A 13,486-nucleotide genomic window follows, 5' to 3' on the forward strand; every position below is an offset into this window, starting at 1 on the left:
CTCATACCTTTCCTGCCCAGTGAAAAACATGCGCCTCCAAAGTTGGTCATTTTCAATTTGAATGTTTTTTTTATATAAACTGTAGGATGAGCAGTAGCAGTAATAACTTTGAAGATCGACTGCGGTAAAATGCAACGTGTATGAGAAACATTTAATGGAGCAGTCATATTGATCCCAAAACATAATTGATCACCTTTTGACAGTCTACTGAACATTTTGTTGATACATAATTTAAGGTTTTGAATGCAGAACTTGTAGTGGAGTATTTTCACAGTGTGGTATTAGTACTGTGAATACTTCTCCCTCTCCACTGAAGACTGTCAGCCTTCACGAATTAAAATATCGTTTGACACCTGGAGGGTAGAGAAAACGTAGCATGCCTTTCTGCATTACAGCCTTCCTGCCACTGGGTGGCGCCATGGCGCACTTGGATTTAAAACGTGTTTCGTAATGTCCAGCAGTCGTCGCTAAATATCCAGCTTTTCTTTGCCAAAATCTATCCCACAATCCCCACACACAGCACAGGCGGCGGTGTATTCATTTGAATGATACAGCTCTGAAACGCAAGCGGGACCTACACAGAGAAGAGTGCTCTGGAGTTTTACCAGTTGTTTCACGTTCTGGATTTACACACCTGAGGAGACCCAATGCGTCTCAACAAAATGAACAGGTTTGTTTAAAACCGTACTGTTTAAATGGTGGAGATAAACTGCAGTTTGTGAAGCCATATGTTCCCTGAGTTGAAAGGCTAACTAGCCAGCTAGCTCGCATTAGCGGCCCAGCTCGTTACTTTCACCGTCTCCGTGTATCCTTGATAGTTGAGCTAAACGCTAACCGTTAAAGCTAACTACTAGTTCTAGGCTAACTAGCTAGCAGCATAAGCTAACTCTCAGCTAATGAACGTAAGCGAATGCTCTCCTTTATTAGACATAAAACCTACTACTTAAACTTTAATGAACACAGAAGGTTTGTGACGTTTGTTGTAGCTCACCTAACTCGAGTTAATGCTTGTATCGCAGCAGCCAACGCCTTTGTAACTCAAATATAGCGTTTTTGTTTTGTTTATCTAGCTAGCTAATTTGAATGTTTGTTTTTAATCTTATTGAATCGCACTGCTGCGTGTTAAATTGAAGGAAGCCAACCTGTTTGTGCCACAAAGTGACTTTGGCTCTTGAAACTCCTGAGTTGTCTCTTCTGTTTCCCCACAATTGTTTCCCCAACAGTGTCTCGTATTGTGGAAGCTGGTAAGCATGTCTGGCAACGAGAAGTCCTAAAGATCAACCAGAATAAATCCATATGGCTTTCTGCAATCCTGCCTGTATTTTTCTCCTGAAAAGAACATGAAGCAGGTATGGAGATGTGAGGGCAAATCCCACGTCTTATTGTGTAAACAATGTTTCTTAAAACCTTGTGACTGTGAAGTACAGTTCAGTGGTGTTGTAGAAGTAGATGTTGTAGTAGTGGCTTCATCCCCTATCCTTTCGTTTTAGGTGGATATTATAAATAAGGAAGAATTAGATAAAGAAAGGTGAGTCTCTGATCCACACCTGTGGGATTCATCTTAAATGTGATCACTCACTCGCTCTGTGTCCCACAGATATTCCCTCTCAGTCACTGGACCATTAAAGGCCCCTTTCCTTACCCATTATCACCTTGTCTGTGGCTATGAATTTAATGTTTTTTCAAACTATGACAGCTTTGCCTCTGGTTCATGACGACTTTGCTCTCGGCAGATTTCCAGTACACTACGGAGTACAGAGCCCAGCCAAAGCAAAGCGATTGTCATCTTGCAAGAGGAAGGGTTGTCCGTTGGTGGAGGTGGGCTTAAAGCTGCACCGCAAAACATCAGATGTAGGCCGTGCCCGTGAACCCGGCATGGCCAACAAAGAAAATGAGCTGACGTGCACCGATGATGTGCGGGGCATGCACCACAATGACAACTGCGGGCTCCCTGTAAACTCTGCAGAGGCCTCCAAGATGGCAGGGGCCAGCTCCAAGTACAGAGACTTCACTGAGGTGAGATACAAAAAACTGATGCTCTGCTCAAGAAAACAATAGAACTGATTATTTCTCGGGGTTCATAACATTTGCAATACTTTTGCAGACTGAATTCCCTTTGTGCATTGTTTGTCTTTTACGTACAGCTAGCAAAGGACCATGAAGCCATGACTCACGTCCTTTTTGGAAGGAACCTCCGACTAAAAGTAGCCCAAACACTATGGCGACGAAATGCTAGCGAATTAGTGGCCTACTTAATACGGTAAATCAGTGACAGCTAATACTGCCTGATTGTAAATTCCTCAATCGCATAACGTGCTTCATCTTTAATCATTTGTTGTTTTTTACAGAATTGAAGACACGGGGGTGCTGCTTGACTGCTTACCTGTCTTAACAAATAAGTGAGTCTCATCTTCACATGTTCATTTTTAAATGATTCAGCTGTATTAAACAAGATCATGTAGCATCATTATGGATGCAACTAATTGTTTTGATTAATCCACCTTTTCTCGATGAATCTAAAAGTCTGTAGAACGACCGAAAGAAGTGAAAAATGTGCAGCATGGTTGTTCCTAGCCCAAGTTCACGTCTCACATTTCTTCTTTTAGCTTCAAGCAACATAATCTAAATCATATTTTTTGGAATTATATTGTTATAATACAAATAATTGTATTTTTCTGTGCCTGCTTAAATTATTGACAATCAGCTCTCTTTCTTTAATCTTGTGTTTTCTTTCTTTTTTTTTCCCGTCAGCCTTCAAACTGAAGCACCATGTTTGTCACTTGGCTGCTGCGTTGACCTAATGCCCCTTGTGAAAGTGATTCTTGCCAGTAAATATGAAGAGTAAGTGTCACCGAGCGAAAAAAGTGTTTACTGTTTTAGTCTTGAAGACAATTTTCTCTTCAATCAAGATGCTTCAGCTGGTGAGACACACAACCAATAAAGTGAAGTGAGAACTGATGAAGCCTCTTGGATGAGTCATGAAATCTCTTTGACTTGTGACCTGGAGAAGTTTAACAGATATGTTTTAACATTATGATTTGACTAACTTTGTTTTACAGGAACATTATGGTGGGTTTACACTGGGTTCAGTCCGTCATCAGGAAATGGTGGCCAGAACTTTCTAAGAATGAGAAAAGACTGCGGGACAGTTCTTCAGAAGACAGGTGGGTAGTGCCGGCTTAAATACAACCCAATACTTCATGACACAACCAATTTATATATTTCTAAACTCTGCTTCTTTTTCCAAGGTTTTGATTCTATACAAATCTTTGACAATGACGAAACAGTTCAAATGATGTACAAAACGTCACTGGAAATGCTGCTAATCAGCACAGTAGAAACTGAAGGGGAGATAAAGATCACTACGGTCACTTACTATGGGTTCTGTGTGCACTCACCACATAATGCAATGGTCATGTTTGTGTGTTTATTGCAGGAATATTGAAGTCATGAAGCAGAGGCTGAAGGACTTGTGGAAGGAAGGGGCCCGGTTATGTTTGGTTCCAGGATCTACGGGAGAACTGGCAAAGGTGAGAAGTATGACACGTTAGTACGTACCGGGGATTTCTGTTATGACGCGTGCAGCGCCCGTTCAGAACGGGCTGAATGCTCGGCCTGTGGTGTTGCTGCTTTCTAGAGAACCACTCATACGAACAACTTAACACTCAACACTTTGCTTCCTTGGGTCCTGAGCAATACAGCTGCCATGACAGAGTTGGGTCACACACACCCAAGTTCCTACTACTCATGGTTAGGAAGACTCTGGTTCAGGATAAAACACCAGGGACAGACTTTACTGTTAACCGAGGTGGGCACCCTGGGCCTGTGGCCCCAAACGGCTATAGATTTAATATGTTTAGATATGAAAGATACCGAAATATGTTACTATTCTAATACATTGTACTCTGGAATAACTTACAAAAGGCCCCCAAAGCATTTGAAAGATAAAGCACACACTTTGTTTTCCTGTAGTTGGCAAAACTAAATGAATTGTAAACGGTTTGAGATGAACATTGTGTCACAAGCTCCTTCTGTTTGTTTCCACCCTCTGTTGATTTTGGGTGGACACAGTCAACCACTCCCATCCTAGCAAAAAAAAAACCCATAAGCTGACTAGCAGTTGTCTGAGTTGAATTTGTTTTGTGGTTCATTTGTTTCCATCTTCACTTCCTGCTTCCTCCTGCCATTTCATATGATGTTTTAACAGGAATTACTGATTGTAAGTTTCCAGTATTATTTGCAGAAAGCCAAATCAACTTCACATTTTTAAAGTCAGTGTTCTATAAATAAGTAATCCAGTATGTTGTGGTCATGTTTGTAATGGGGAATTCATGGATGGTTTTAACAGGTGATACAATGTGAAACAAAGATTAGTGTAATGTGTGCAGAGTACTGTTCCACTGGCTGTTACAACAACTTATGTGTTGTCTCCTCTTCACGTTGCAGGCCATCGAGTCTTATCTATCGCAGCTGCCCTGACTCTTGTCATTGTAGCTCCCTGAGGATGTGACCACTACTGCCGGATCATGGCTGTGTTTTCAACTGATAATGACGCCAGAGAAAGGGACTGGTTCATTCGGCCACTCCCCCCCCCCTTTACTGGGGACTGAACTTGACAATTCAGACGACTCCCTCGGTTAGAGCTGGAGACTCTCACGGAGGGGCGGAGAGAGCCTTTCTGCCAGAAAACACACAGCCAATGACTGCTTCACATTGAAGTGGACCTTGTGAAGGGGCATATTTAGTGGACCTCCATGAGACTGGGTGTAACGTCGCTCTATGAAGTGCCACGCTCTTTTGTCTCTCACTACATCACTCTTTGCCATGAAATGCATTTGTGAAAGTAATGAATGCTCGGCTGGTTTAATGTTTTTTGCGCCTGGGTTCTCTGGAATCATGAACTTGAATCTGCGATCAGTCTTAAGTTATTAGAACTCTTCTTGTTTTCTCTTTGCCTCTTCATATGACGTTTGACTGTATAACATCAATTGTAAAAACAAGTGATTCTTTTAATCTTCTTTTAAATAAATTTGATAAAAATCATTATTTGTGTGTGTGTGTGTGTGTGTGTAGTTTTAATTTTCTGTTCAAACGTGTCTTATCGTTTCAATAATGGAAGGCCAGGTCATTAAAGACAATAGGACAAGAGTAGTGAAGGATACAACTAAAGGTAGATTGAATTATAGGAGTAAAAAAAAAAAAAAATGTAACATTTCGTTCAGAATATACTTATTTAGATGCAACTGTGCTTCATATTCTTAGTATAGTATATTTTTTGCTGTAGCAAACAATAAATAAAGTATATCTAACTTTAAGATTACATTACAAAATACTTAACATGTTAGTATATCTTTAACTGGCGGCTTTAAATTGTGTTTATAATGTTACATTTCCACAGGAAAAAGTACTGTACATCAACTAAATGTTAATGTCGAGTTGTTCAATAAAGTTTTCTTTCAATGTGACGTCATCATCCGCAGCCACAGCTGATGTGCTCAGTCTTCCGGCCGGTCCTTCTCCAAGCTGCTCTTGAATACACATTGACGGACATACAGTTAGACCTCGTTTTAACTTGATAGAGACGGACAATATGTTTTACAGGGAAAGAATACCGCTGTTATGGGTTTTCGTGCAGGCTGCGGTCGTCGTAGCGTGGTGTTTCACTGATATCGAAACGGGGCCTGGCGCAGGTGTAACGTTATCAAACCAGCCGAACGGAGATCGGTTCAAGATCGAGGGAAGAGCGATAGTTCCGGGGGTGAAAACACAAGACTGGGTCTCCACGGCAAGAATCCTCGTGGAAGGTGAAGAGTACGTGGGATTTGTGAGGTAAGAAACAGCCGCAGTCCTACCTAGCTAGCTGGCTAGCCTGTTAGCGAGGATAGGTAGCATTAGCATGGCCAGCTAGCCTGGCGTGCCACTAATGCTAACCGCACGGCAGCAGCTGTCGTACCGGTTGGCATGTTCCGTATCAGTTTTATACAATTATCTGTAGTAACGTTTTGTGGTGGATTTATCAGAGAATTGAAGCAGTTGGACTGTTCCTAAGCAGTCAGTTCCTTTAAGGTTACTGTGAAATGGTTGTGTATATCTGCCATGTTGTACGTTAATAAACAGCAGATTCCAAATATAATGGGTTAGCCATATAAATATATTCGACTTGAGAGTTGCTTGGAAGGAATTTGGGAGATGGCTGGTCCTATTTCCTCAAATGTTAACCTAGATAAACACAATCAGTTGCTAGTTTATTATGTACACCAATCTTATCCTATAATTGATATAAATAGGCTTGACTAAAGACACGCTCCACAATATAAAGCAATCGAAATCAATAGCTCCACATACGACAGCGTCAAACATGTCCATAAAGTCAAATAAACACCCCTCTGAACTGAATACATGTGCAGTCTTAAAAAAAAAAATCCTATTGTTGTTACAGAACTGATGGAAGTTTCGCTGTGAATGACGTCCCTTCAGGCTCCTACGTTGTGGAAATTGTCACCCCTAACTATAGATTTGAGCCAGTACGTGTTGATATCACATCCAAGGGAAAAATGAGGTAAGACTATTCTGAGAAAACAAAAAAAAAAGGGCATACACAAATGTCTCACATTGGTCAGCATTGCATATTTTTCAGCATACGGTGTTTTAGAGGCATCTCTAACCCACTAGTAACCGTGTGTCTTTTCACAGGGCACGTCTTGTGAACTACATCAAGACTTCAGAGGTAATTCGCCAACCATATCCTCTTCAGGTCAGGGCTAACGGCCCTCACACCTACTTCATGAAGAGAGAAACCTGGGGCTGGACAGACTTTCTCATGAACCCAATGGTAAAAAAAACACTAACTGATTATATTGCACTGAACTTGCTGAATATGTCATTTGGGTGAGCAAAATGCAGAGAAGCAGGGACAAAAACGTGTTATTGTTTTCTGTGCAGTGCATATCATTACCGTGCCTTACCTTGCCATGTGGTTTGCAGTACCCAGAAAGGAAAGTGAACTGCTTCTGCACAAGCAAGATGGTCATCAAAAGTTATTCAAACTAAACTGGGCCTAACATGTGCAGTTGCAGTTGCCCAGACTTGATTGTCCTTATTAGACATGCTCATCCTTGATTCAGTGTGTGTAGGTTGCCCATAAATATTTTTAGTTGTTGGCTATATGCAAACGTTAAAGATAGTTATTGTGCTACTGGGTGTCTTGTTTAAATGAGTTGTCTGTGTTGCTCCTGCAGGTCATGATGATGGTTCTGCCCCTGCTGATCATTGTTCTACTGCCCAAGGTGGTCAACACCAATGACCCAGAGATGAGAAAGGTAAAGAATCCATTATAGCCTCAGGTGTTATTACAAAAATAGTGTGTATGCATGGAGTTTATCATCATGCAGGGTCTCTGAATTGTGTTGGATGCATTCTAATCCGTTTATTGAGGATGTATGTCACGAGACAGTGCAAGTTCATGACAGAATAGCGTTTATAATGTCAGTACTCAAAGGAACACTTGTATTGAATTCATGATGTCCTGGCCTCGACTTGAAGTGTGAGTCTATCATAACAGTGACATCGTTTTTTTTTTTTTAATCGGTGAGGATTTTTCCAGAGTCAGTCCCACTTCTACATCTACAGCCGTTTTCATTTCCCTGCCATCTTTACAGGAAATGGAGCAGTCCATGAACATGCTGAACCCCAACCCCGAGCTTCCAGACGTCTCTGAGCTCATGACCAAGCTCTTCTCCGGCTCCAAGGGCTCCAGCAAGGCAAGCAGCAGCAGCAAGGGCACCAGGCCGGCCGTCAAGAGGAGGTAGTACTGTACGCGTCCCTTCAATCTGCCTAAGGAAGCTCGAGTTATGCCATGGAAGAAATATTTTTAAGTGTCATTTCCCCTGGGTCTATTGTACAGTTTTCTTTATTATTATTAGATGTTTTAAGCACATCTAGATTTCTAATATGCTATTGGAAACGTTCTTACTGCACTGATAGACATTTCTTAAACTCTGCAAAAGCTGTTATCCTTAATTTGCTCTATACTTTCTACCTGTGGCTCTTCTACTCATCCATCTTTTCTGTGCTAACCCTCCAGTGTGCATTTTTCCACTGCTGCTAATTCCACTACCTAAAAGAGAACATATATACAGAGATTTTTTTTTTTTTTTCTTTTCGATTTCAGTAATATGACTGTGAATGAAGATTAATTGAATTTTAAGACCGATAAATTCTTATTTAAAATCCTAGATGAATAAATTGCAATGGTATATAACAACTGTGTTTTTATTTATTTTGAGAGTGAACACATGGTCTTCTCATTTTTTGTTAATCATTGTGTGGCGTACTGTATGACCAGGATTCACATACTGTAAATTACAAAGGCAATGATTGGCAGTTAAAAGGAAGAAAGAGCTGCTGTGTGGTTGCTTCAAGATCTCTAGAGTGTAACTTTACTTACTTTTAATAAAGCGGACGGTAAAGTCCATAATAAAGTAATAATAAAATGTGTTTGTGATAAATGTTCTCACTACATGATAAGTCATTCAATCATAATTACAACTGAGCTAACTCCATTTGCTGATGAAGACCCGGTTATGTGGTTGAAGTCTCAAGAAAAAACTAGTAAGTTGGGATTTTTTTCTTTTACTATATTGGCTAAAAGAATGTACTTTGATGCTTTAAGATGATGGTTCCCAAGCTGAGGGTTGAGGCCTGTTACAGGGCCCCTAGATTAAGATAAAGTAGACTTACAAGGTTATTAAAGGGATAAGAAAAAAATGTTTAACTTCTTCAGGCCTCTAAAAATCCTTTAAATCAAACACTGTCCGAAACTGATGTCCTCAGTGAGACAAGTAGAGTAGAGCAGGCACATCCCAAAAACTTAAAACAAATTAACCAAGCAGAAGTCAGCTGATTAGATCTAATTTGACAGATCTCCGTCAAGCACATTAAGGCCTTAACCTGTGATATGGGGATGATTTTAAAGGGACAGTGCATAGGATTTAAAATGGTGGTGCAACATTGAAGAGGACCCACTCCCTATTCAGATATTTAGGGCTCATTCTGAGCTCATGAACACAATTCTTATTTACGAGTGATTACACACTAATGAAAACACATTTGTATTACATTCAATAAATCCTACTAAATGCAACATACTTTTCCTTTAAGGCGTAGCAATCCAGAAAGGTTGGGTACCTCTGCTTTAAGCAATAATGCTGGCAATTATAGTTCATATCAACAAATCCCATAATACGACTAACGTTTTTTCAGTATGTTATATTTCTCAGCTCCAAGCCCACTCGATACATGAAGATATAGATCTTTAATATAAACGGATCATGAATATATACTTACTTTTTTACTGCTCAAACATGAGAAAATGGTTTACTTATTGGGGACTATATTCAACTGCGGGTTCGGTGTGCAGGTTAACATTCACGGCAGCAGGGCGGTGTACGTGGGGTTGACTCAAAACAAGCTGCCGTGCCCAGGTTCATTATAATGAAGGAACACGTCACCCAGTGGACCTGTGTGGTTTATTCAAGAGTTTATTCAATGAACAATGGTGGTATATGACAGAGGAAAACACATCAAGTTTTGGCTACACAGCTTGTTTGTGGGATTGATTTGCTGTAGCTTTTTGGTCTTTTCACAGTTTTTGTTGACAATAAGAAAACTATAGAATATCACCAGATTTATCCTTTAATAATGAAGACTGAAGTAGCATTACATCTGATGACCTCTGGGAGGTCTAAGCTCTGTTCTGCATTCAGCAACAGTCATATTTGTGCATGTCATCCATGGCACATGATGCTGAAAATGTTCATGCTGCCTTTGAGTTTGTATTTCACTGTTCAAATCAGTACACACAGACTCACTTTCACATAACTGCACAGACGGACAATGAGCGAAAATGCATTCACAAAGCACTTTTGCCTCTGAGCAGAACATAAGGCACAGAGTTTAAGGAGATAACATTTGGCATTACATCATTAAAAGACAAAGAAGTGCAATCATTAACAACAGCATCACTCATCTATTAGATAGACATGTTGGTAGTCAGGCTTCATTATGTTTAAATACCATGTGTCCCATGTTTTTGTTGTTGTTGCAGTAATATGAAAAGTGACAGGAATAAAGGTGTGATCCATAAACAATCTCTTTTGTCATGTTACCACCGTGACACTAATGCAGCTTTAAATGCACAGAAATGTACAGATTAGCCCTTGAACACAAGATCAAACATCGATTTCAAGAGCCAAGATAGAAAACTAAAACATTCACTAAACACTGATATACACCAAGCAATTTACTTTTACCATTTGAGATGTGTAAAATCCAACAGAATCAGTGAAATATATTCATTATACTATAGATTTTAAATGTGTATGCCTACAATATGTCCTTTATATACAGTGCAAGTGAGCGATAGAATAAAGGAGGATTATACCGTATGACTGGTTCAGTGTTTTTATCCACATGCTAACACACAAAAATGCTCATGTACGTCAAAAGCATGTTGTTACTAATTCCTCCTTTCCACATTTGTTGAGAAGTGATTCCTCCATAGTGACTAAAGTTAGTATAAGGCTTCAGCAGTCTGCCAGTTAGCTAAATCAAGCCGGGGTTTTATAACCTCAGCATGTAGATTAAAGAAAATGAACCAGACTATATTAGAAATGTGCTGACATGGCCCTGGTGAAGTTGGTCAGCCTGTTCTCATTTCCAGGCAACAAATACCAACGCTTTGTCACGCCCCTCTGTGTCTGTTACCGCCGCACAAGGCACCTTTAAGCGCCTCTATGAGAGCTTTCAAGCAACAACAACTTAAACCCATCCGCGTCATTATTAAACGCTCAGAGAAAATGCTGAAAATGTGATTATGTAGCAGAACAAGGCCGAAAAAAAGCCACACAGGGTGGGAGGAGTTAAAATCCTTGAAAAAAAGGCAGCTGAATCCTCAGACAAATTGAATAATGCTTTGTTTCAGTTATGATTTTTGCACAAAAAAGTTAAATTACCTGTTTAAAAAACTCCTCTCTCATAAAAAAAAGACAGAACCTATGAACATGCTAATATCTTTTACATTTGAGTCATGGGGAAGAGATTACTTTTTTTGCCACGATGGAGAGGAGGACAGCATACCAATAACTCTTTCAACGTACATATTGGCATGTGAGTGTTGTATTAAAGGAGTACTCCACCTATTTAGCATGGCACTGCTATGACATTGTTGGACTCATGATGGACAGTTTCAAAATGGATGGAGTAGAACCAGAGATATCAACTTTTTTATTCCACACATTCTTCTTCTTCTTCTAATGTAACCTGGTGCCTACATTACCCAAAATGCAACATAACCACTGACTGTTTTTTGGTGTGTTATGCTAGTAGCAGCTAATGTAGCCTGGAGCCGCTAGTCTGCAGCTGAGATCAGGAGTGAGCCACAGAGGTCTGGTAAACTCACTTCTTTCTAAGTGCACACCCCCAGATTTTTTTTCATTTCCAAACTTGTAGTTTTCAGCAACCGATTGCTGACCCGAGTGACATCATTTGAGGCAATGTATCAGCCTTTGTGCAGCTCCCTCTGGAGCAACAAAGCTCTTTATACAACTTTTTATACAAAGCCGGTCAACAGGCTTCAATGTATAAAAGCGGTGGAGTACCGATTGGATTGATGCAACGATATGAATCTATTTTTTAATCATTGTGATAATTTGTCGCCACCTTCGTGAGGTTTCTTTGCTGTAATAATCTGGAACAGCAGTTTAAGTGCTGCATCAGGCTCAGCTCATTTTCCACCGACATGTACTTTTAACACAAAAAACCCCATGCAGCACTTCATGCTGAAGATGACCACTGACTACAGTATACATCAAGAAAATCATCACATGTGGGCAAAAGCAATAAATCAGTTCTATAATAGCATTTTGCCACATCAAGTCATTTTATTGTTGACATTTGGGTTTTGTCCACCCCAGTACAGCTTGTCGTCCCCTCTCCTCTTCCTCCTCCACTGGCAGAGCAGAAGCATGCGGAAGGTCTTCTGAAAGGTCTTGTTGCAGAGCGCGTAGCACATGGGGTTGATGGTGCTGTTGACGTAGCACAGCCAGTAGCCCAGGTGCCACAGGGACATGGGGATGCACTCGGTACAGAAAGTGGAGATGAGCACCATGATGTTGTAGGGCGTCCATGTGAGGATGAAAGCCAGCAGGATGGCACTGAGAGTCTGGGCCGCCTTCTTCTCCTTCACAAGCACCATCCTCTTCCTCTTGGTGATCTGGTTCTTCAGGACGGGGTCGATGGGTTTGGAGGTGGTGGAGGAGGAAGGCGAGGCGTTTTTGGTGGGCTCTTCTTCTTTAAGCAGGCAGGGCGTCGCAGTCATTGGTTTGCCGTTTTTACCCTTTGAGCTAGAGCCCGGTTTGAATTTATAAGAGAGCTGTTTTTTACTGCTCTTCTTTTGAGGAGTGGAAAAGTACAGATCTTCTGCATAATCACCCACCTGTCCATTCTTATTACTTTGCCCACTACCTTGCTCTTTGAAAGATCCCTGTGGGGTTTCTATTGAAACATGCTGCTCCTCCTCTTCGGACGAGGAGTAGCTGTTAAAGGAAGTGACCTGATCTGCTTTCACCCATGCCTGATCTGATCTGGTGGTGGTTTTAGTGGCATTGCTTTGGTTAGATGAGGACCAGGAGGCCTGACTCCGCTCTCTCCTCTCTCTGGTGAAATGAAAGCAAGAATTAATGATAGTTTTCTGTGGTTTAGTCCCTTCTAGAACATTTTCCGTAGCCAGGCCTTGCAGCTCTGCCAAATCTTTGGTGCGTCTCTGCGTCTCCTTGTAGATCCTACAGTAGAGGATTGTCATAACAGAGACAGGGATGTAGAAAGCAGCAATGGCTGTACCAAATGTGATCACAGGCTCTGTTAAAAACTGGATCTGGCACTGGTCAGGAGGCACTTTTCTCTCTCCTACAAAGTATTGCCAGCACAGAATGGGTGGCGCCCAAAGGACAAAAGACACCAGCCATGCGAGGCCAATCATGATGGCAGCTCTCTTTGGAGTCCTCTTAGCCCTGTAAGTTAGCGGCCTCGTGATGGAGAAGTACCTGTCAAAGCTGATGACGAGTAAGTTCATAACTGAAGCATTGCTGGCAACATAATCCACTGCTAGCCAGAGATCACATGCAAGGTTTCCCAAGGACCAGGAACCCATCAGGATATATGTGGTGTACAAGTTCATTGACAACACTCCGATGATGAGGTCAGCGAAGGCCAGACTCAGTAGGTAGTAGTTGTTTACAGTCTTCAGCTGGCTGTTGACTTTGAAGGACAGCAACACCAGCACGTTACCAACGATAGTTATCAAGCTGACGATGCCTGACACTGTAGCGATGGTAATAATCTCCCACACGTTGTGGGGAGTCGCCTGGGCATGTGATGTGTTGGCAAAAGTGCTGTTTGAAGGGTCGACTTCCATGTTGGTCTGTGTTAC

The 13,486-nt window shown here is 41.2% G+C and overlaps 3 protein-coding genes across 4 annotated transcripts; 2 read left to right on the plus strand and 1 right to left on the minus strand.

Annotated features, from left to right (window-relative positions):
- The first annotated feature begins 511 nt into the window (after window positions 1–511).
- On the plus strand, window positions 512–5,043 carry katnbl1 (katanin p80 subunit B-like 1). 2 transcript variants are annotated; one of them, XM_076083791.1, is made up of 10 exons: window positions 512–670; window positions 1,224–1,349; window positions 1,491–1,528; window positions 1,734–2,016; window positions 2,145–2,260; window positions 2,349–2,399; window positions 2,752–2,841; window positions 3,060–3,164; window positions 3,437–3,530; window positions 4,447–5,043. In XM_076083791.1, the coding sequence occupies exons 2-10, from the start codon at window positions 1,341–1,343 to the stop codon at window positions 4,477–4,479; spliced, it is 819 nt and encodes a 272-aa protein (XP_075939906.1). In that variant the 5' UTR covers window positions 512–670; window positions 1,224–1,340; the 3' UTR covers window positions 4,480–5,043. The 2 variants fall into 2 exon arrangements, with proteins under 2 accessions (XP_075939906.1, XP_075939905.1); XM_076083790.1 differs by having other exon boundaries at window positions 1,224–2,016.
- A 424-nt stretch (window positions 5,044–5,467) lies between these two features.
- emc7b (ER membrane protein complex subunit 7b) lies at window positions 5,468–8,492 on the plus strand. Its single transcript, XM_076083792.1, has 5 exons — window positions 5,468–5,829; window positions 6,440–6,559; window positions 6,694–6,832; window positions 7,239–7,319; window positions 7,659–8,492. The coding sequence occupies exons 1-5, from the start codon at window positions 5,591–5,593 to the stop codon at window positions 7,806–7,808; spliced, it is 729 nt and encodes a 242-aa protein (XP_075939907.1). The 5' UTR covers window positions 5,468–5,590; the 3' UTR covers window positions 7,809–8,492.
- Window positions 8,493–11,929: 3,437 nt separating this feature from the next.
- Window positions 11,930–13,471, minus strand: chrm5b (cholinergic receptor, muscarinic 5b). Its single transcript, XM_076083786.1, has one exon. The coding sequence runs from the start codon at window positions 13,469–13,471 to the stop codon at window positions 11,930–11,932; it is 1,542 nt and encodes a 513-aa protein (XP_075939901.1).
- Between the last annotated feature and the right edge of the window lie 15 nt (window positions 13,472–13,486).

Source organism: Anarhichas minor, unplaced genomic scaffold, assembly GCF_050575085.1.
Source record: "Anarhichas minor isolate MPS153535 unplaced genomic scaffold, ASM5057508v1 ptg000136l, whole genome shotgun sequence".
Lineage (NCBI taxonomy): Eukaryota > Metazoa > Chordata > Actinopteri > Perciformes > Anarhichadidae > Anarhichas > Anarhichas minor.

What these genes read in the sequence shown, in the direction of transcription:
- emc7b (XM_076083792.1), top strand. Translation starts at nt 5,591, where the DNA reads ATGTTTTACAGGGAAAGAATACCGCTGTTATGGGTTTTCGTGCAGGCT. An exon ending in ACTTTCTCATGAACCCAATG is followed by an intron (nt 6,833 to 7,238) that starts GTAAAAAAAACA and finishes TTGCTCCTGCAG; the next exon opens with GTCATGATGATGGTTCTGCC. An exon ending in ATGACCCAGAGATGAGAAAG is followed by an intron (nt 7,320 to 7,658) that starts GTAAAGAATCCA and finishes CCATCTTTACAG; the next exon opens with GAAATGGAGCAGTCCATGAA.
- chrm5b (XM_076083786.1), bottom strand. Translation starts at nt 13,471, where the DNA reads ATGGAAGTCGACCCTTCAAACAGCACTTTTGCCAACACATCACATGCC.
- katnbl1 (XM_076083790.1), top strand. Translation starts at nt 1,666, where the DNA reads ATGAATTTAATGTTTTTTCAAACTATGACAGCTTTGCCTCTGGTTCAT. An exon ending in TTACCTGTCTTAACAAATAA is followed by an intron (nt 2,400 to 2,751) that starts GTGAGTCTCATC and finishes TTTTCCCGTCAG; the next exon opens with CCTTCAAACTGAAGCACCAT. An exon ending in CTTGCCAGTAAATATGAAGA is followed by an intron (nt 2,842 to 3,059) that starts GTAAGTGTCACC and finishes TTTGTTTTACAG; the next exon opens with GAACATTATGGTGGGTTTAC.